The sequence below is a fragment of the Caretta caretta genome, chromosome 13, assembly GCF_965140235.1.
Source record: "Caretta caretta isolate rCarCar2 chromosome 13, rCarCar1.hap1, whole genome shotgun sequence".
NCBI lineage: Eukaryota > Metazoa > Chordata > Testudines > Cheloniidae > Caretta > Caretta caretta.
Window position 1 is genome coordinate 37,031,771 of NC_134218.1, and position 21,410 is coordinate 37,053,180.

General features: G+C 41.5%; 1 protein-coding gene across 1 annotated transcript; it reads right to left on the reverse strand.

The window, feature by feature from the left end:
- Nucleotides 1-11,272: 11,272 nt before the first annotated feature.
- Nucleotides 11,273-12,208, reverse strand: LOC125622055 (olfactory receptor 10C1-like). Its single transcript, XM_048819617.2, has one exon. The coding sequence runs from the start codon at nucleotides 12,206-12,208 to the stop codon at nucleotides 11,273-11,275; it is 936 nt and encodes a 311-aa protein (XP_048675574.1).
- Between the last annotated feature and the right edge of the window lie 9,202 nt (nucleotides 12,209-21,410).

Here is a 21,410-nt window from a genome sequence, read left to right on the forward strand (position 1 = left end):
GCTTTTTTTGCCTCTGTCTTCACAAACAAGGTCAGCTCCCAGACTACTGCACTGGGCAGCACAGCATGGGGAGAAGGTGACCAGCCCTCTGTGGAGAAATACGTGGTTTGGGACTATTTAGAAAAGCTGGATGAGCACAAGTCTATGGGGCCAGATGCGCTGCATCCGAGAGTGCCAAAGAAGTTGGTGGATTTGATTGCAGAGCCATTGGCCATTATCTTTGAAAACTCATGGTGATCGGGGGAAGTCCCGGACCACTGGGAAAAGGCTAATGTGGTGCCCATCTTTAAAAAAGGGAAGAAGTAGGATCCTGGGAACTACAGGCCAGTCAGCCTCACCTCAGTCCCTGGAAAAATCAAGGAGCAGGTCCTCAAGGAATCAATTCTGAAGCACTTAGAGGAGAGGAAAGTGATCAGGAACAGTCAGCATGGATTCACCAAGGGCAAGTCATGCCTGACTGATCGAATTGCCTTCTGTGACAAGATAACCGGCTCTGTGGATGAAGGGAAAGCAGTGGACATGTTGTTCCTTGACTTTAGCAAAGCTTTTGACACGGTCTCCCACAGTATACTTGCCAGCAAGTTAAAGAAGTATGGGCTGGATGAATGGACTATAAGGTGGATAGAAAGCTGGCTAGATTGTCGGGCTCAACGGGTAGTGATCAATGGCTCCATGTCTAGTTGGCAGCCGGTATCAAGTGGAGTGCCCCAGGGGTCGGTCCTGGGGCCGGTTTTGTTTAATATCTTTATAAATGATCTGGAGGATGGGGTGGATTGCACCCTCAGCAAGTTTGCAGATGACACTGAACTGGGAGGAGTGGTAGATACGCTGGAGGGTAGGGATAGGATCCAGAGGGACCTAGACAAATTGGAGGATTGGGCCAAAAGAAATCTGATGAGGTTCAACAAGGACAAGTGCAGAGTCCTGCACTTAGGACGGAAGAATCCAATTCACCGCTACAGACTAGGGACCGAATGGCTTGGCAGAAGTTCTGCAGAAAAGGACCTAGGGGTTACAGTGGACAAGAAGTTGGATATGAGTCAACAGTGTGCCCTTGTTACCAAGAAGGCCAATGGCATTTGGGGATGTATAAGTAAGAGCATTGCCAGCAGATCGAGGGACGTGATTGTTCACCTCTATTCGACATTGGTGAGGCCTCATCTGGAGTACTGTGTCCAGTTTTGAGCCCACACTACAAGAAGGATGTGGAAAAATTGGAAAGAGTCCAGCGGAGGGCAACAAAAATGATTAGGGGACTGGAACACATGACTTATGAGGAGAGGCTGAGGGAACTGGGGATGTTTATTCTTCAGAAGAGAAGAATGAGGGGGGATTTGATAGCTGCTTTCAACTACCTGAAAGGGGGTTCCAAAGAGGATGGCTCTAGACTGTTCTCAGTGGTAGCAGATGACAGAACAAGGAGTAATGGTCTCAAGTTGCAGTGGGGGAGGTGTAGGTTGGATATTAGGAAAAAACTTTTTCACTACGAGGCTGGTCAAACACTGGAATGCGTTACCTAGGGAGGTGGTGGAATCTCCTTCCTTAGAAGTTTTTAAGATTAGGGTTGATCACAGCAGAGCAGGGTAAGGCTGGCTCCCAGAGTCGAAGATTGGAGTGATCTAGCAGATCACTGGTCCTGATAACAACAGAGGGAAACATCAAACCCTTTTTGCCTTCCCTAGAACTTTTTCACTAGGAGGGTGGTGAAACACTGGAATCCGCTACCTAGGGAGGTGGTGGAATCTCCTTCCCTAGAAGTTTTTAAGGTCAGGCTTGACAAAGCCCTGGCTGGGATGATTTAGTCGGATATTGGTCCTGCTTTGAGCAGGGGGTTGGACTAGATGACCTCCTGAGGTCCCTTCCAACTGTGATATTCTATGATTCTATGATTCTATGATAAAGCAGTGCAGACCAACGCATGTTCATTTTCATCATCTGAGTCAGATGTCACCAGCAGAAAGTTGATTTTTTTTTTGGTGGTTCGGGTTCTGTAGTTTGCCCATCGGAGTGTTGCTCTTTTAAGACTTCTGAAAGCATTCTCCACACCTTGTCCCTCTCAGATTTTGGAAGGCACTTCAGATTCTTAAACCTTGGGTCAAGTGCTGTATCTGTCCTTAGAAATCTCACATTGGTATCTTCTTTGCATTTTGTTAAATCTGCTGTGAAAGTGTTCTTAAAATGAACATGTGGTGGGTCATCATCTGAGATGGCTATAAAAAGAAATATATATCAGAATGTGGGTAAAACAGAGTAGGAGTCATACAATTCTCCCCCAAGGAGTTCAGTACCAAATTTCATTAACACCTTTTTTTTAAGGACCATCATCAGCATGGAAGCATGCCCTCTGGAATGCTGGCTGAAGCATGAAGGGGCATATGAATGCTTAACATATCTGGCATGTAAATACCTTACAACGCCGGTTACAAAAATGCCATGCAAACACCTGTTCTCACTTTCAGGTGACATTGTAAATAAGAAGCAGTCAGCAGCATCTCCTGTAAATGTAAACAAACTTGTTTGTCTTAGCAATTGGCTGAACAAGAAGTAGGACTGAGTGGACTTGTAGGCTCTAAAGTTTTACATTGGTTTGTTTTTGAGTGCAGTTATGGAACAAAAAAATTTGCATTTATAAGTTACACTTTCATAATAAAGAGATTGCACTTCAGTACTTGTATGAGATGAATTGAAAAATACTATTTCTTTTATCATTTTTACAGTGCAAATATTTGTAATAAAATAATAATATAAAGTGAGCACTGTACACTTTGTATTCTGTGCTGTAATAGATATCAATATATTTGAAAATGTAGAAAAACATCCAAATATATTTAATAAATTATAATGGGTATTCTATTTGTTTAACAGTGTGATTAATCATGATTAATTTTTTAATAACAGTTAATTTTTTTAGTTAATCACGAGTTAACTGCAATTAATCAGCAGCCCTAATAACTACACACAGCAGTGTGATCACGGACTTCCTTTCACTGTGGCATAGAGATATACACATTGTCCTGTACCCTACCCCGTGCCACCACTGAAGACAAAGCTTTGATGTAAGACATCTAGTCATGCTTGGAAAGGGTTATTGTTCTCTTGAATGTGTACCTTAAAAAGGAATCGGTATTACTGTTGGATTAAAATAGAAATCAATGTTCATTTTGATATAGAACAGCATAGTTCAGAGCAGGACCTAAACTGAGCCTGACCATTGGAAAAAGATGTGGCATTTTGCAGCTAACACACCAAGGCTGCACTAATTGAAATAAATGCTTCTCTGTGAAATTTAGAAGGTCAGTGCTAATTGTACCAGTGCATCCCTAGACAAACAGTCTGTTCTGAGAAGTGATAAGAACTTTGTAAAAACATCTGTCCTCCGGAACATAACAAAAAGACTTGTTGGCTCTCACCCTTAGTACTGGTTTCAGAGGAACAGCCGTGTTAGTCTGTATTCGCAAAAAGAAAAGGAGTACTTGTGGCACCTTAGAGACTAACCAATTTATTTGAGCATGAGCTTTCGTGAGCTACAGCTCACTTCATCAGATGTTTACCGTGGAAACTGCAGCAGACTTTATATACACACAGAAATCATGAAACAATACCTCCTCCCACCCCACTGTCCTGCTGGTAATAGCTTATCTAAAGTGATCAACAGGTGGGCCATTTCCAGCACAAATCCAGGTTTTCTCACCCTCCACCCCCCCACACAAATTCACTCTCCTGCTGGTGCTAGCCCATCCAAAGTGACAACTCTTTACATAATCAAGTCGGGCTATTTCCTGCATAGATCAAGGTTTTCTCACATCCCCCCCCACCCCCATACACACACAAACTCACTCTCCTGCTGGTAATAGCTCATCTAAACTGACCATTCTCCAGGTTTAAATCCAAGTTAAACCAGAACATCTGGGGGGGGGGTAGGAAAAAACAAGAGGAAACAGGCTACCTTGCATAATGACTTAGCCACTCCCAGTCTCTATTTAAGCCTTAGTACTCTTTATCTTCTTTGTTTTCTCTTCCTATGTAGCAAGTGGTATGGACAGATATATTGAGACCTGTCATGATTGTAGGAGGGTTATGTTAAAGGAAGGATAGGTAATAAAATGGAGATGTAATAGGAAGTATGTTAAGTGAAATAGAGGGAGAATGTAAATGTATGTTTGGCTTGGATGGATGATAAAAGCTTCGAAGTGCCAGCTTGAAAATTACAACCCCTAATATCACTTGTCTAAAGAAAGTATGGAGTGAAATGACTGGGTGGCCCTGAGGGCAAACTGGAATCCACACTCCACCCCCAAACACCCCCAAGAGTGAAGATGGGAATGAAGAACCGAAGAATGAGATAACACCAAGCTGTCACAGATGTACCATGTGCTGATTAAACATCACTTCAAACGAGGGAATGGTGATTGATTATCATTTCAAAAGTAAAAGCAGCGTGATGAAGCAGATTCCATAGACTGGTATAGTAGTGAATTCCTATAAAAACAGAACCTAAAAACTGAGAACTTTGAGTCTGGTTCTGCAACCACCCTCCAGGAGCATTGGATGCGCATCTGACATGGCTCCACCCTCGTGTCCAGGCTACCTGGCCAGTGACTTGGCACCAGCAACTCCTCGGCTGGTAACTATAACAACCTTGCAGAACTTGTGTGTGCATGTGTGAGTGAATGGAATGTTATAGCTGTAGCTGACTGCTTACTCTGGTTCTTTCTGTATTCACAATACATGTGGCATTTTGCCGTATCCCCTTTAATAAGATCCTACTGGTCTTTATTTTATTGGTATAACATTACTGAATGCAGTTTTTATTTTAATTTTATTTGATTTTATCTTATCATCTGTATGAGACCTACTCTTCACTGAAATTTAACTTCCTTATGCTCCTTTGAAAGTCCCAAACTGAACTGAATAAATATTTTGAGAGTCTCCCAAATGCCTTTGTCAATCAACAATTATTTAGGGCATGTTTCTCCTGTCTATAAATGGAGGAAAATCATGAATAAGTACTGATACCATAGTTTCTCCTTGGGTGACTCACTCAAATTGATGCAGTTACACCAGTGAAAAACAGGAGTGAAGACATGGTAGCTCTACATCTATCCCATCAGATCTTCTTCTGATGTCTTGTGGTTCCATTAGTGGAAAACCAAGGAAAATGAGATCAGAATCAAGCAATTCATCTGCCTGTTTCAGAGTATTAAGTATATTTGGTCAAAAAATTGAATTTATGACCCATGGTAAATGCTGAGTTTTCAAAATTTCATTAAATCTCAAATCAGGACAAAAGGCAAATGCTCAGATTTTTTTATGAGGAATGATATAGTCAAAAATATTTTCTTTGAACCTTACAAGCATGTGTTAGCATGTTTCATTTCAATAATGTAAAAATGTTTCATTTTAATAAGGTCAAATAATATCTTTCAGTGTTATCATTTTGATTAGAAAAGAATAGAACAAACAAAACATTTTGATAATGATATTTCAAAATGTAGATAAAATTAATACATTCCCATGTAAAAGGCTTTCATTCCATCCAACCAGAATTATCTGATGGAAAATTGTTGAGTTGGAATATTTTCACACAGTTCTACAATTAACTGCACTAGAGTTACCCAGTGTTTACGTTAAATGCGATTGAACTCAGGACTTTAAAACAGAGCACATTTCAATTCAAGAAATAATAGGGATTTCACAAGACTCATCTAGGTTGAGCTCACTTAGAACAATCCAAAGGAAATATACATAATTCTTGACAAATCAAGGAATTTCTCACCTGGTCTGTATCCCACATTCATGTCCTCTCTATGATTACCAAAGAATTCTGTCACAGATGGAACTGGAATATTTAACAGCTTCTTTAGAAGCCCCAGGGACCTGAGCTTTGATACACCTCAGGTGCCTCATTATATAAAGTGACAACATAATTATTAAGGGAATACTGTACTTTTTCTCCTCTTGAAATCAGTGCCAAACATTTAATGATTTCAACAGAGTAGAATATGGCATTGAATGTTCTGCATCTTTGGGACAGACATCCAGCTGGTGCCTTAGCTCCTAAATCCCATGGACAAATTTCCAAATTCCACCTCTCATAACCAAACAAGGACCTCAGTGTTTGGTTCAAATGCAGGATGCCTCCAGCAAAATGCCACTAAGTATATGCAATTCCCACCCAAGGACAATGGCAGAATGCTGGCATCGCACCACAATTAATGGACTGAGCCAGTGCTGCTTTCAACAGATGACAATTTCACAAGGGCAGAGGGAAGATTCTTAAAAACAATAAATTGTTCCTTCATCTGCAGAAGCCCCATTATTTTCAATGTGAATAAGACTGGCAAAACCTGCTCCTAACTAATCAAGAGTGAAATTTGCTAATCAAGCTAATCTAAATAATGTTCTAAACATCTTTTTGATTTACAAGCTTAAGTACCATTTTTGAAAGTGACTTAGGCAGCCAGGCCCACGTTTATTGAGGTATGTATGTTCTTAATTCCCATTGAGTTGACTCAGAATTAGGCACCTGAATTACCTGAATACTTTGAAAATCTGGCATTTAATGCAAGTCAATGGGAACATGGAAACATTGCCCCACGACTCATATCCTCTTTGTGAGAATGTAGAATATCAGGGTTGGAAGGGACCTCAGGAGGTCATCTAGTCCAACCCCCTGCTCAAAGCAGGACCGATCCCCGACTAAATCATCCCAGCCAGGGCTTTGTCAAGCCTGATCTTAAAAACTTCTAGGGAAGGAGATTCCACCATCTCCCTAGGTAACGCATTCCAGTGTTTCACCACCCTCCTAGTGAAAAAGTTTTTCCTAATATCCAACCTAAACCTCCCCCACTGCAACTTGAGACCATTACTCCTTGTTCTGTCATCTGCTACCACTGAGAACAGTCTAGAGCCATCCTCTTTGGAACCCCCTTTCAGGTAGTTGAAAGCAGCTATCAAATCCCCCCTCATTCTTCTCTTCTGAAGAATAAACATCCCCAGTTCCCTCAGCCTCTCCTCATAAGTCATGTGTTCCAGGCCCCTAATCATTTTTGTTGCCCTCCGCTGGACTCTTTCCAATTTTTCCACATCCTTCTTGTAGTGTGGGCCCAAAACTGGACACAGTACTCCAGATGAGGCCTCACCAATGTCGAATAGAGGGGAACGATCACGTCCCTCGATCTGCTGGCAATGCCCCTACTTATACATCCCAAAATGCCATTGGCCTTCTTGGCAACAAGGGCACACTGTTGACTCATATCCAACTTCTTGTCCACTGTAACCCCTAGGTCCTTTTCCGCAGAACTGCTGCCAAGCCATTCAGTCCCTAGTCTGTAGCGGTGAATTGGATTCTTCCGTCCTAAGTGCAGGACTCTGCACTTGTCCTTGTTGAACCTCATCAGATTTTTTTTGGCCCAATTCTCTAATTTATCTAGGTCCCTCTCTATCTTATCCCTGCCCTCCAGCGTATCTACCACTCCTCCCAATTTAGTGTCATCTGTAAACTTGCTGAGTGTGCAATCCACCCCATCCTCCAGATCATTTATAAAGATATTAAATAAAACCGGCCCCAGGACCGACCCCTGGGGCACTCCACTTGATACCGGCTGCCAACTAGACATGGAGCCATTGATCACTACCCGTTGAGCCCGACAATCTAGCCAGCTTTCCATCCACCTTATAGTCCATTCATCCAGCCCATACTTCTTTAAATTGAGGAAGAGTTAGGGTTAGATTCACAAAGGTAGTTAAATGCCCAAGCTCTAGGTACCCTGTTGTAAGGCTCTGGGTGTGAGCACAGCAGCCTCTCTTTACGCCAATGGATTCAAAGATTCCAAGAACATAAGGGACCATTGTGATGATCGAGTATGACCTCCTGTATGACACAGTCCACAGAACTTCCCCAAAATAATTCGTAGAACAGATCTTTTAGAAACACATAGAACCTTGATTTAAAAATTGTCAGTGAGGGACAATCCACTATGACCCTTGGTTAATTGTTCCAATGGGTAATTGCCTCCTCCATAAAAAATGTTACTCCTTACTTCTGGTCTGAATTTGTCTTATTGCAAATTCTAGTTATCGGATAATGTAAGAACTTTTGGTTCTAGTCTGAAGAGCCCACCATTATATATGTGTTCCTCATGTAGATACTTCTACACTGCAATTGAGTCACCCCTTAATTTTCTCTTTCTAAAGCTAAACAGATTGAGCTCATTTAGTCTATCACTATAAGGCAGGCTTTTCTAATCCCTTAATCATTTTCATGGCTCTTCTCTGAAACCTCTCAAAGTTATCAATAGAATTGTGGACAGAAGAACTAGACAGTATTTCAGCAGTGGTGACAACAGTAGCAAATACTGTGGTGAAATAACCTCTCTCCTCCTCTCAAGATTCCACTGTTTATACATCACAGGATGGAATTAGTTCTTTTGGCCAAAGTGTCATACCGGGAGTTCATTCTGTACCCAGAAAGATAATGGAGCAAATAACTAAGCAATCAATTTGCAAACACCTAGAATATAATAAGGTGATAAATAACAGTCAGCATGGATTTGTCAAGAACAAATCATGTCAAACCAACCTGATGACTTTCTTTGACAGGGTAACAAGCCTTGTGGATAGGGGGAAACTGGTAGGTGTGGTATATCTTGTCTTTTGTTTTTTGAGTAAAGCTTTTGATCTGTCTCATATGACCTTCTCATAAACAAACTAGGGAAATACAACCTAGATGGAGCTACTGTAAGGTGGGTGCATAACTGGTTGGAAAATCATTCCCAGGTGGTGGTTATCAGTGGTTCACAGTCAAAACAAGTGGAAGGACATAACGAGTGGGGTCCCTCAGGGATCGGTTCTGGGTCCGGTTCATCAGTGATTTAGTTAATGGCATAGAGAGTACACTTTTAAAATTTGGGGGTGATACAAAGCTGGAAGGGGTTTCAAGTTCTTTGGAGGATAGGATTAACATTCAAAATGATCTGGACAAACTGGAGAAATGGCCTGAAGTAAATAGGATGTAATTCAATAAGGACAAATGCAAAGTACTCCACTTAGGAAGGAACAATCACTTGCACACATACAAAATGGGAAATGGCTACCTAGGAAGGGGTACTGCGGAAAGGGGTCTGGATCACATAGTGATCACAAGCTAAATATGAGTCAACAGTGTAATGCTGTTGCAAAGAAAGCAAACATCGTTGCTGGCATCACTAAAACACACTGAATATGAAACACATTCCAGCAGGCCACCACAAGAACACCCCAACCTAGAACACGATAAAATGGTTTGACTGAGGTGATGAATAGGGATATGTTGTCTGAAACATCAGGAGAAAGGTACAATAGGAGATAACAAACATGTCATGAAACATGTAACGTGGTGTGTAAGTTGTTTATCCCAGATTGCTTGTCTCAGTCTATAAATGTTGGGATGACTCACCTTAACTCTTAGTCTGGCCTAGGTAGGAGTGGGAAGTCCTGCTGCTCGCTGAGCTTGTCCATTGTAACGGGTGTACATGTGCTACTATAACTGTAACCATTGAGCCAGGGCACTAGGACCAGACTTCGTTAACAATAAACCTGGCCAAGCACCTTCACCACTGAACTGAGTCTGTGGACTTTTTGGGCAGTTTGATCACCATCTCCTGTACTGGCTAACAACCAACAACAAGTAGAAATGATTTGCACATGTATTTCCTACCTCTTAGGGCAATGTCCTAACCACTGGGCTATGGGATGTTCTAACAGAGGTCCCCCTCAATCTCTCCAGCTACCGCTGTTTCATTTTTTTAATAAAAGCGTACATATTAATTGGGCCAGAGAGCATGTGAGGATGACCCTGCAGGGCGGTGGTTGGGGTACACCACTGGAAGGTGACAGCCCAAGGACCCAATTTCCCTGCTCTGCTGACTCTTTAATTATCTATGGAAAGCAGAACTTAATTCAATAGGAGAGGCTGAGGGAACCCCCCAGCAGAATATCCCACAGCTCAATGGTTAAGGCACTCACCCGGGGGGGAAAACCCCTCTACAAATACCTTCTCCTCATCAGACAGTTGGAGAACTGAACTGGGGGGGGTCTCCCACCTCCCAGGTAAGTACCAAAGCCTCTAAGCTAAAAGTTATAAGGAAGCTGCTGTGGCACCCAACTCCTCCTACATTGTTTCATGCAAGAAACCCCTCCAGAACCTACCTCCAGGAGACAGTTCCTGGCTGTAGACCCCAAGCAAAGATATGCACTTAACTTCATCCTGGACCTAGGTGCTGCCTTCCTGTTGAGGGGCAGGGCTTAGCACACACCGCTCTACTCAGCATCTCCTGTTAGCTAGTTTAGGCAGCTCCCCACTCACCATCCTGGCTTTTGTGGAACCTATTATTTGGTGCCTATATACCTCCACTCATTGAGTAGGGAACCTGAGCCCCTAACCCAGGCTTTGTGAATCCACATGGTTTTCTATGTACCTAAAAGTTAGGTTTTGTGAGGGGGAGAAAAACTCATCAAAGTGGATGTAGCCTTTACTCACAATGAATTCCTGGGGGAAAAGATGCCGTGATTAATGATTTTGCATGTCCCAGGACCAGAGAATGACAAAAATGAATTGACCAGCAATAGAGGTTTCCTCTTAGACCTCAGGTGACCCATGTGCAATCTTATGATTAAGGATATTCTGATATTAAGGATAGTCTAAGATGTTGCTGAATTAGAAAAGATTGACAAATGGGAGAGAGTGATTGTTGACATTCTTTTTGAGATATCTGAAATTCCTTTGTAAGCGTTTTTTGAAATTTAATGGAAAGTTCTAAATAATTGAACTAATCTACTGAGGGAGAAGAGAAAATTGCAAAACATTTTCAAGTTTCTCTACCCATTTCTGTCATTAACTTTTGGGAGGAGAAATATTTGGGAAACTCAGAAAATTTCAACCAACTCTAATTAAAATGGGAGGGGGCGGTTCTATGCAATGCAGATATACTTCAATTAGAACTGGTGAAACAATGGGAGGAGGCAGCAGTGTAATTTCCTTTTATTTTTTATTTGCATTTTTCATTTATTTTCTTTTGTTTTCTACAAGATTCACAGATTTATTTGTTGAAATTCAGAATCTTAATGACAAAATGTCATTAAAATACAAATTTCAGAAAAAGTAGACCAACACTACATTCGATGTGATAAATTGCTATGTAATGCTGAGCTGTCTCTCAGTCTCTTTAGCAACATAGAGTCTCTTGAGAGCTGAGATATTCCCCAGGGAATAATTCAGTTGGAGGAAAAATGTCTATTTTTGTGGATGGAATATTTTCATCCCTGTTTTCCTCAAGGCATCTTTCACCTCCTTGTTTCTGAGACTGTAGATGATGGGGTTCAAGATCGGAGTCACCACTGAGTAGAACAGAGAGAGTAACTTGTTCACATCTGGAGAGAAGCTGGACTTGGGGCGCACGTACATGATAAGGGCTGTCCCGTAGAACAAGGTCACCACAATGAGGTGTGAGGAGCAGGTGGAGAAGGCTCTGCGCCTGCCTTCGGCGGACTGCATTTTCAGGATGGTGGAGATGATACAGATGTAGGATACCAGGATCATCATGAAAGGCATCATGAGGACGAAGGCAGCAGCCACAATGATCTGGATCTCGTTCCAATAGGTGTCCCTACACACCAGCTTCAGCACCGGCTGGATCTCACAGAAGAAGTGGTTGATCACCCGGGACCCACAAAAAGGAAGTGTGAAGACAAAGATTGTGTGCCCCAGGGCCACCAGGACGCCACAGATCCATGAGCTCAAAGCCAGCTGGATGCAAACCCTCTTGTCCATGATAGCCGTGTAGCGCAGAGGGTTGCATATGGCACTGTAGCGGTCATATGCCATAGATGCAAGGAGAAAGCACTCAGTAACAGCAAAGAATAGAAAGAAATACATCTGTACTGCACAGCCAACAAACGATATGGTTTTGTCTTCTGAGAGGAGGTTGGCCAGCATCTTGGGCAGGGTGACCGAGGTGTAGCAGACCTCCAGGAAGGACAAGTTCCTGAGGAAGAAATACATAGGCGTGTGAAGGGCTGGATCGACATTTATGATGATGATGATGAGGATGTTGCCCAGCACTGTGATGATGTAAATGCATAGAAACACCATGAAGAGAATGAGATTCGTGTCTGGGTGGTTAGAGAACCCCAGCAGGACAAATTTGGCCACGGAGGTGTCATTTCTCATCTCTTCTTCAGCATATTTTGTCTTAAGAATTAAAAAAAAAAGACTTTACATGAGTTTGATATATGATTTATGTAAAGTAAAATTGGCATCATCTATCTATCTATCTATCTATCTATCTATCTTTTAGTCATGCCAGACTAATCTGGTCTCTTTCCTTTATAAATAACTGATTATTAGACAAGGAGACTGTGTTAAATCTAAAATGTCTGGATTTCAGCAAGGCACCTGAGGCAATAGCACATGGGAAATATTAATTAAATTGGAGAAGACTATGTTTAGTAGATAACAAACTGGGTAAAGGGGAGACAGCAACAGGTTCTGATCAAAGGTGATGGAATCAGGTTACTACTGGACTTTCTCAAGGATCAGTCTTTAGATTGATCTTATTTAATATTTTCATTAGTCGCCTCGGCGTGAAATTTCCTCATGGAAATTGTGCATGAAAATGCCTCATTGGTTCAGGAAATGCCTCATGGGAGGCATTGTTAATCCTGAGAAAGATCAGAATATTATACAGAAAGAAATGGATAACCTTGAGGGCCAGAGTAATGGAAATGGGATGAAATTTAATATTGCAAAGTGAAAGGTCATAGACTGAGGAGCCCATAACACAGACCTCTGATATAAACAGTGAGCTCATCAGCTGAAAGTGACACAGGAGAAGAAAGGCCATGGTGTATTAGTAAAACACAGAATGAGTATGAGCCAACGATGTGTCATGTCTGTGAAAACAACATATGTGATTCTAAGATGTATCAGGTAAAGTATTTCTGCTAGATATAGGCAATTATGAATGCCATCATACAAATCATTGTGAAAATCTCATCTGGAATACTGCGTACAATTCTGGTCACTCAAATTCAAGAAAGACTCATTCAAATGGGAAAAGTTGCAGAGAAGGGCTTCTAGGATGAAGAGGTAAATGGAGAACGTATCTTTCAAGAGAAGACTGAAAGAGGTTGGCTTGTTTAGCTTAAATCACGGCTGAGAGGGGTTCTGATTGCCCTCTACAAATACGTCAGGAGGGTAAATACCAGGGAGGGAGAAGAGTATTGGAAGCTAAAGGACAGTGTTGGCATAAAAACAAATGGAAATAAACTGGCCACAGATACATTTATGCTGGAAATTAAGAATGTTTGTAACATTCTGGAAGCCTCCCAGTAGGAGTAATGTGGACAAACAACCTAACTAGTCAAAGATGTAGCCTGATACATTTATGAACAGGATTATATGACAGGACTGCCTACCAAAGCTGGAGATCAGACTCGATGACCCAGAAGGTCCCTTTCAGTCCTATGTCCTATGAAAATCCCAACCTCCATAATTATATAAAAATATTTGTACAGTCTCCCACATCTTTGTCTAACTGTGATTATTTACGGCTTGATTTTCCTCTTTCTCAAACAGAAAAGAATTATGATTCATTACTGATACCACAGTTGGATGCTGGTGCAACGCATTGAAATCAGTTCAGTTACATGTAAAACAGGAGTAATGGTGTGGTGGATCTACATCTCTCAGAGCAGATCTTCAGTTAATGTAAATAGTCATTTCATTGAAATCAATGTGGATACATCAGTGTAAATGTAATGTAAGCGAGATCAGAATAGAGCAATTCATGTGTTTCAGAGGTGGGTGGGGCTTCATACCATCAACTACATCTGGTTGAACAACAGAATTTACAACCCATAGTAAATTCTCAAACTTTGAAATTTCATTTCATGTTAAATCAGGACAAAAAAACAAAATATCAGATTTTTTGCAAAACAAAATAATCTGGAAATATTTCATTTCAATCTTATCAAAACATGTTGTTTTGATGAAGTCAGAACAAATCATAAGAACATAAGAATGGCTACACTGGGTCAGACCAAAGGTCCATCTAGCCCAGTATCCTGTCTCCCAACAGTGGCAAGTGCCAGGTGATTCAGAAGCAATGAACAGAATAGGTAATCATCAAGTAATCCATCCCATTACCCATTCCTAGCTTCTGGCATTTAGATGAGGCTCATTTGTTTAATTTTCATAAGGTTGAATCATTTTGTTTCAACTTTATCATTTATATTATATTATATTAAGGTCAAAACATTTTTATAATTGCCTCTTGGAAACGTAGATGTAATTAAAATGTTCCCATGTAAAATGTTCTGATTTCATCAAATCAGCATTTTTGGATGGAAAACTGTTCTGCTAGAATTTTTTCCAGGAACTCTACTATTAACTCCAGGGGAGTTACTCATTAAATTCATAACTTTGCTAGACACTAAAAATCCTGGTTTTTATAAAGACATTGGATTTATGGCTTATTACAACAATCTGTAACCCACTAACCTCTCTTTTTGTCCTATAACTACAGGGCTGTTAACGGGCCACTTCACCATGAATGGTCATTTAGAATATGAACTAACTATTTAGGCTAAAATATCTGTTCAATCCTTTATTTAGCTGGGGCACTCTGAGTACCTTTCCCAGACCTGAAGAAGAGCTCTGTGTAGCTCAAAAGCTTGTCTCTCTCTCTGACAGATGTTGGTCCAATAGAAGATATTACTAACCTACTTTGTCCCTTCCTAATATGATGCAGTTATGAAAAAGGTTAACGTCATTCTGTGGTGTATTAACAGGCTTGTTGTATGTAAGACATGGGAGGTAATTTCCTGCTCTGTTCGGCACTGGTGAGGCCTCAGTGAAAGTAATGTGTCCATTTCCAATCACCACACTTTAAGAAAGATGTGGACAAACTGGAGAGAGTCCAGAGGAGAGCCACAAAAATGATCAAAGGGTTAGAAAATCTGACCTACGAGGAAAAGTTAAAAAACCTGGGCATGTTTAGTCTTGAGCAAAGTAGACTGAGGGAACACCTGATACCTGTTTATGGAGGAGATGGTATGATGGGATAACATGATTTTGGCAATTAATTGATCTTTAAATATTCATGGTAAATAGGCCCAATGGCCTGTGATGGGATGTTAGATGGGGTGGGATCTGAGTTATTACAGAGAATTATTTCCTGGGTTTCTGGCTGGTGAATCTTGCCCATATGTTCAGGGTTTAGCTGATCACAATATTTGGGGTCGGGAAGGAATTTTCCTCCAGGGCAGATTGGAAGAGGCCCTGGAGGTTTTTCGCCTTCCTCTGTAGCATGGGGCACGGGTCACTTGCTGGAGGATTCTCTGCTCCTTGAAGTCTTTAAACCACGATTTGAGGACTTCAATAGCTTAGACATAGGTGAGAGGTTTTTGCAGGAGTGGGTGGGTGAGATTCTGTGGCCTGCGTTGTGCAGGAGGTCGGACTTGGTGATCATAATGGTCCCTTCTGACCTTAGTATCTATGAATCTATGAACTGTCTTCAAATAAGTTAAGGGCTGTTACAAAGAGAATGGTGATCAACTGTCCACTGAAGGTAGGACAAAAAGTTTTGGGCTTAATCTTCGGAAAGGGAGATTTAGGTTAGATATTAGGGGAAAACTCTCTAACTCTAAGGGTACTTAAGTTCTGAAATAGGCATTCATGGGTTGTGGAATCCCCATCATTAGAGATTTTTAAGAACAGGTTAGACAAACTCTTCTCAGGGATGGTCTAAGTAAACATGGTCCTGCCTCATTGCATGGGATGGATTTGATAACCTCCCAAGGTCCCTTCCAGTCTTACTTATCTATACGAACATTTAGGGTACGTCTACATTTGAGCTGGGATGTGTGGTTCCCAGCTCACATTGATATACTCCTGATAGCTTTGTTTGAGCTAGTGCAATGTCTGTGATGGTAGAGGCAGCGGCTCCAGCTACGTACCCAAAAGGTCAGGCAGGATTTTGCATAGGGCTGCTAGCCCGAGCAGCTGCCCAGGCCACTCTGGACACACTTGTATTTTTAGGCACCTGTTCGGGCAGAGCTACCAAGGGTACATCTACTCAAGCTGGGAATCAATCCCCTAGCTCAAATGTAGACACATCCTTAGTCTGCAGCAAGCTGGAGTGAAAATCCATTTTGTGCTAGCTGCTCTGTTCTAACAACCTATGTGGATCCTGCTGCCTAACACTACAATTTCCTTTGTGCACTTTGACCATCCCTGGTTTGAAACAGGAGTAGATGAAAGCATACTAAGGAATTTTAGTGTGTGGCTGCTGGGTCCACCTGGGCAGTAGTGCATGGCAGGCTAGTGCAAGGTTGATCTACACCCCAGCTGGCCATGAATTACGTGTTTGTTTGGACAAGCCTTCACTGTGACACAAGAATCAGGGCTTCAAACTTAAAAACAGTGAACATTTCAGTCCAGAAGACAAAAGGAACATAACAAGGCTCATCTAGATTCATCCTTCAGAATAATCCAAAGGAATTCAGCATGACTCTACTAAAATAAAGAAATGTATCACCTACCTGTGCAACCCACATTGGTCTCATCTCTCTGCTTACCAAAGAATTTTATTGTGGATGGAACTGATATATTTAACAGCTTCTTTAGCAGCCCTAGGGAGCTGGTCTTTGAGGCATCTCAGACACCCCATTATATGAATACATAATGTAATTATTAAGGGACTACTCTCTCTCCCCTTGAAATCAGTGCCAAAACATCTGTTGGTTTCAGTGGGAGTAGACTTGGCATTTAACTTGTTTGTGTGTCTTTGGACCAGATGCCAGCTGGTGTAATTCAGTGTGCATCCCTAAAAGTGAATGGTACCGGATCCACAGATGTTGTAAATTAACATAGCTCCATGGAAGTCAATAAACCATGTCCCCATCTAATTCAAATTGGTGTACCTTCATTGAAGTCACTGGGGCAGATTCACAGTTGGGGTAAATCAGTTCTTTATTGGAGTCAGTGAGCCAAATACCAGTCAATATTGCCAGATTATTTACATTAGGCTCTAACGCGGCACGGCTTTATTCCTGTTTTACACTGCTGGAAATCCATTGACTTTGATGAGTTGCACCAACATAAAACAGGGGTTTCATTCATTAATCATGCCCAATATTTCTTTTTTTCTTCTCCGATTTCTTTTATAGTTCTAAGATCTGTGTAAACAGTACCAACAAAGTGATGAGTGAGGGCCAATCTTTCAAGCCCTTACTTATTTTTTTTCAGTCCTCACCTAGAACCATTATGTAGATGCAGTTTACACCAACAAAAGTGTTTTCTTCCAGTGTAGGAACACTATCTCCACAAAAGATGCTAGCTATGTTGACAGAAGCCCTCATTTTCCCCATTAATATCATAAAATATTTTACATAATTTAATTACCAATCTGGTTCTTTCTGCATTAGACCATCTTTTTGAGGTTAGAACTGTTAAAAAGTCAAAACCAAACAAAAAGCAGGGGGGGGAAACCCACAGGATTTTGTTTAAATTCAGTGTTTTTCAAAATTTTGAAAAATGTTAATTAACATTTCAAAGTTTTCTTGAAACTTTACAATCACTGAAAAATAATTGACCAGCACTGTGGCTGGTCAAATAAACCCCAATGATTTTCAATGAAAACTTTCTTTGACATTTATTTGGAGATTATTTTCATAGAAAATGAAATTTATAATGAAAAATATCTTCAAAATGTTGACAATTTTGTCCAGCTCTACTGGATATTCATATAAAAACCATTTTCCTTGATTTTCCTCAGGGCTCCATTAAACTCCTTATTCCACAAGCTATAGATAATGGGGTTCAGTAATGGAATTACAACACTACAGCACAGGGAAGGCAGTTTGTCAACAGATGGGGCGTGGGTGGATTTGGGTCATAAGTACATGGACTCTATGACACTGTGCCAACTGTAGAGAGACACATGAACACAGATATGTTTGTGTATGAGAAAACAAGGGGAATTAAATACTGGACATTAAACATGCTCTTTTTCCCAATTTTTGCAAACAGGAAACATCTGGGATAGTTTATTTTCCATGCCACAGCATCAAGTGCAACAGTGACCTTCATATAATAATTTGGGAATTGGCCTAAAAGTCAAGAACCCTGAGATTTATTCCTGACTCTGCCAGAGACTTTATGTGTGATCTAAATCAAGTCATGTTTCCCTAATCTATAAAATGGAGATATTGACAAATTGCAAAATTTTCAAAATTGGCAAAGGGCCAGATTTTCAAAGATATTTAGGTGCTTAAAGAAGCAGATAGATGCCTAAAGGGACTTTCAAAAACACCTAGCTGTGCAACTTCCATTGGTTTTAAAGGAAGTTAGTTTCCAAGGTGGTTTTGAAAATCCTGCCAGGTATCTATTTGCATCTTTAGGTGCCAAAATACTTTGAAAAGTCTGAGCCCAATGACATGGAAATCAAAATCCCATTTTCAAAACTGTTTTAGCCACTTAGGAACCTAAAACCCATTGATTTTCCATTAAATTTATACTGCTATGTTCCTAGGGGCCAGATTTTAGAGGTGTGGAGAAAAAATTCAGTGGACCCAAATATGCCTAAACTTCCCAAGTAGGCCTAAAACTTTGGTCAAACTAATTGTGTATATGAAGCATAAGAAAAGAGTGGAAAATTCCATTAAGGGGTGATTGCAAACAGCACAGCTTAAGAAATGTAACCGTAACCGCTAGAAGTTGGAAAAAAACATTAACCGCAAAGAAAAACACCTGCCAATAACAGAAAAAGCTTGTTTTTGCCAAAGTCCAAACAAGGCAAAGCTACTGTTGAAACTTGCAGTATATGACAAATAAGGAAAATGCTGTTAATGGAATTGGGGTTAACAAATTGTGGTTTTCAGCAATATAAGCTCCTGTATTTTCTGTATACGCCAGAGCAGCTTCGGCTGACTCTCCCTGTACGCGCATGCTTGAATAAACAGACGTCAGGCTTTGTTCTGATCCAAACACAATGCATGGTTAATTTTTCCACGACAATTCTTGGTGCCATGACTAGGATAGACAGTGACCCCCGAGAGCCGGACCGCGAGCTATTCCCCACTAGACCCCGGGCCCATCTGAAAAGGTAAGAGACCTTTTGAAATCTCTATATTTTTCTGGGTTTCTGGTGCGCTTGGGTAAGTTGTACACTCTATTCGGACTTTTGCTGCCAGACACGCCTGACACCCTTGGGGAGGGTCAGAGTCCAATCCAGGAATTGGTTTCACCGGGAAGAGCCACTGACGGTGGCTGGGCAGGTCATCAACAGACCTGGGCAGATCATGGTTAGACCTGGTTCTGCATGCCAGCGTAAATTGAGTCAGACACTGGGGGCCGGAGGGTCCAAGAGGATCCCCGCCTCACCAGGTCCCTGTGTGAGTGTGACAAGTGAATTGAGTTAAGTACTGGGGGACGGAGGATCCAAGAGTATTCCCCTCTCGCCAGGTACAGATGGGGGCTGGTGAGTCAAGAAGGATCACCATCCCGCCAAAAGGCACACTCCAGTTCATTTGCAAGTTTCTGGAAAAATTGAAATTGGTATACCAGGGAAAGGGATCATTTAAATTTATGGTTTCCCTTAGAGGAAAAGCTTCGACCTTGACAAGATTGTGGACCTCAGAAGTGCACTTCTGGCCAATGTCAGTGTGAGGCATATTTCTATTGGCATAAAAAAACAAAAGAAGAAGAAGAAGAGAAGAAATGGTGCGGTGAATCTCAAGTAAGGAGTCTCAAGGACTCTTAGGAGAAACTTACAACACAATTAAAAGAGATAAAAAAAATTGGCAAAGAATTTAAATCCAACTAAGCCGGCAAGAAATATTAAGCAACAGAAGCCCCTTGAGTTCACCCCTCAGACAGTGTCTCCCTGTACTGAGGAAAAAAGAAAAGGAGTACTTGTGGCACCTTAGAGACTAACCAATTTATCTGAGCATAAGCTTTCGTGAGCTACAGCTCACTTCATCGGATGCATACTGTGGAAACTGCAGAGGACATTATATACACAGAGACCATGAAACAATACCTCCTCCCACCCCACTCTCCTGCTGGTACTAGCTTATCTAAAGTGATCACTCTCCTTACAATGTGTATGATAATCAAGTTGGGCCATTTCCAGCACAAATCCAGGTTTTCTCACCCTCCGCCTCCCCACACACAAACTCACTCTCCTGCTGGTAATAGCTCATCCAAAGTGACTACTCTCTTTACAATGTGTATGATAATCAAGGTGGGGCCATTTCCAGCACAAATCCAGGTTTTCTCACCCCCCCTCCAAAAACCACACACACAAACTCACTCTCCTGCTGGTAACAGCTTATCCAAAGTGACCACTCTCCTTACAATGTGTATGAAAATCAAGGTAGGCACATATCTATTCAGGGGACACCATCACAGGGCCTAATAACATCAGCCACACTATCAGAGGCTCGTTCACCTGCACATCCACCAATGTGATAGATGCCATCATGTGCCAGCAATGTCCCTCTGCCATGTACATTGGTCAAACTGGACAGTCTCTACGTAAAAGAATAAATGGACACAAATCAGATGTCAAGAATTATAACATTCATAAACCAGTCGGAGAACACTTCAATCTCTCTGGTCACGCAATTACAGACATGAAGGTCACTATCTTACAAAAAAAAAAACTTCAAATCCAGACTCCAGTGAGAAACTGCTGAATTGGAATTCATTTGCAAATTGGATACTATTAATTTAGGCTTAAATAGAGACTGGGAGTGGCTAAGTCATTATGCAAGGTAGCCTATTTCCCCTTGTTTTTTCCTACCCCCCCCCCCCAGAAATTCTGGTTAAACTTGGATTTATGCTGGAAATGGCCCACCTTGATTATCACACACATTGTAAGGAGAGTGGTCAGTTTGGATGAGCTATTACCAGTAGCAGAGTGAGTCTGTGTGTGTGGGGGGGGGTGAGAAAACCTGGATTTGTGCTGGAAATGGCCCACCTTGATTATCATGCACATTGTAGGGAGGGTGGTCACTTTGGATAAGCTATTACCAGCAGGAGAGTGAGTTTGTGTGTGTGTGTTTTGGGGGGGGGGGGTGAGAAAACCTGGATTTGTGCTGGAAATGGCCCACCTTGATTATCATACACATTGTAAAGAGAGTGGTCACTTTGGATGGGCTATTACCAGCAGGAGAGTGAGTTTGTGTGTGGGGAGGCGGAGAGTGAGAAAACCTGGATTTGTGCTGGAAATGGCCCAACTTGATTATCATACACATTGTAAGGAGAGTGATCACTTTAGATAAGCTAGTACCAGCAGGAGAGTGGGGTGGCAGGAGGTATTGTTTCATGGTCTCTGTGTATATAATGTCTTCTGCAGTTTCCACAG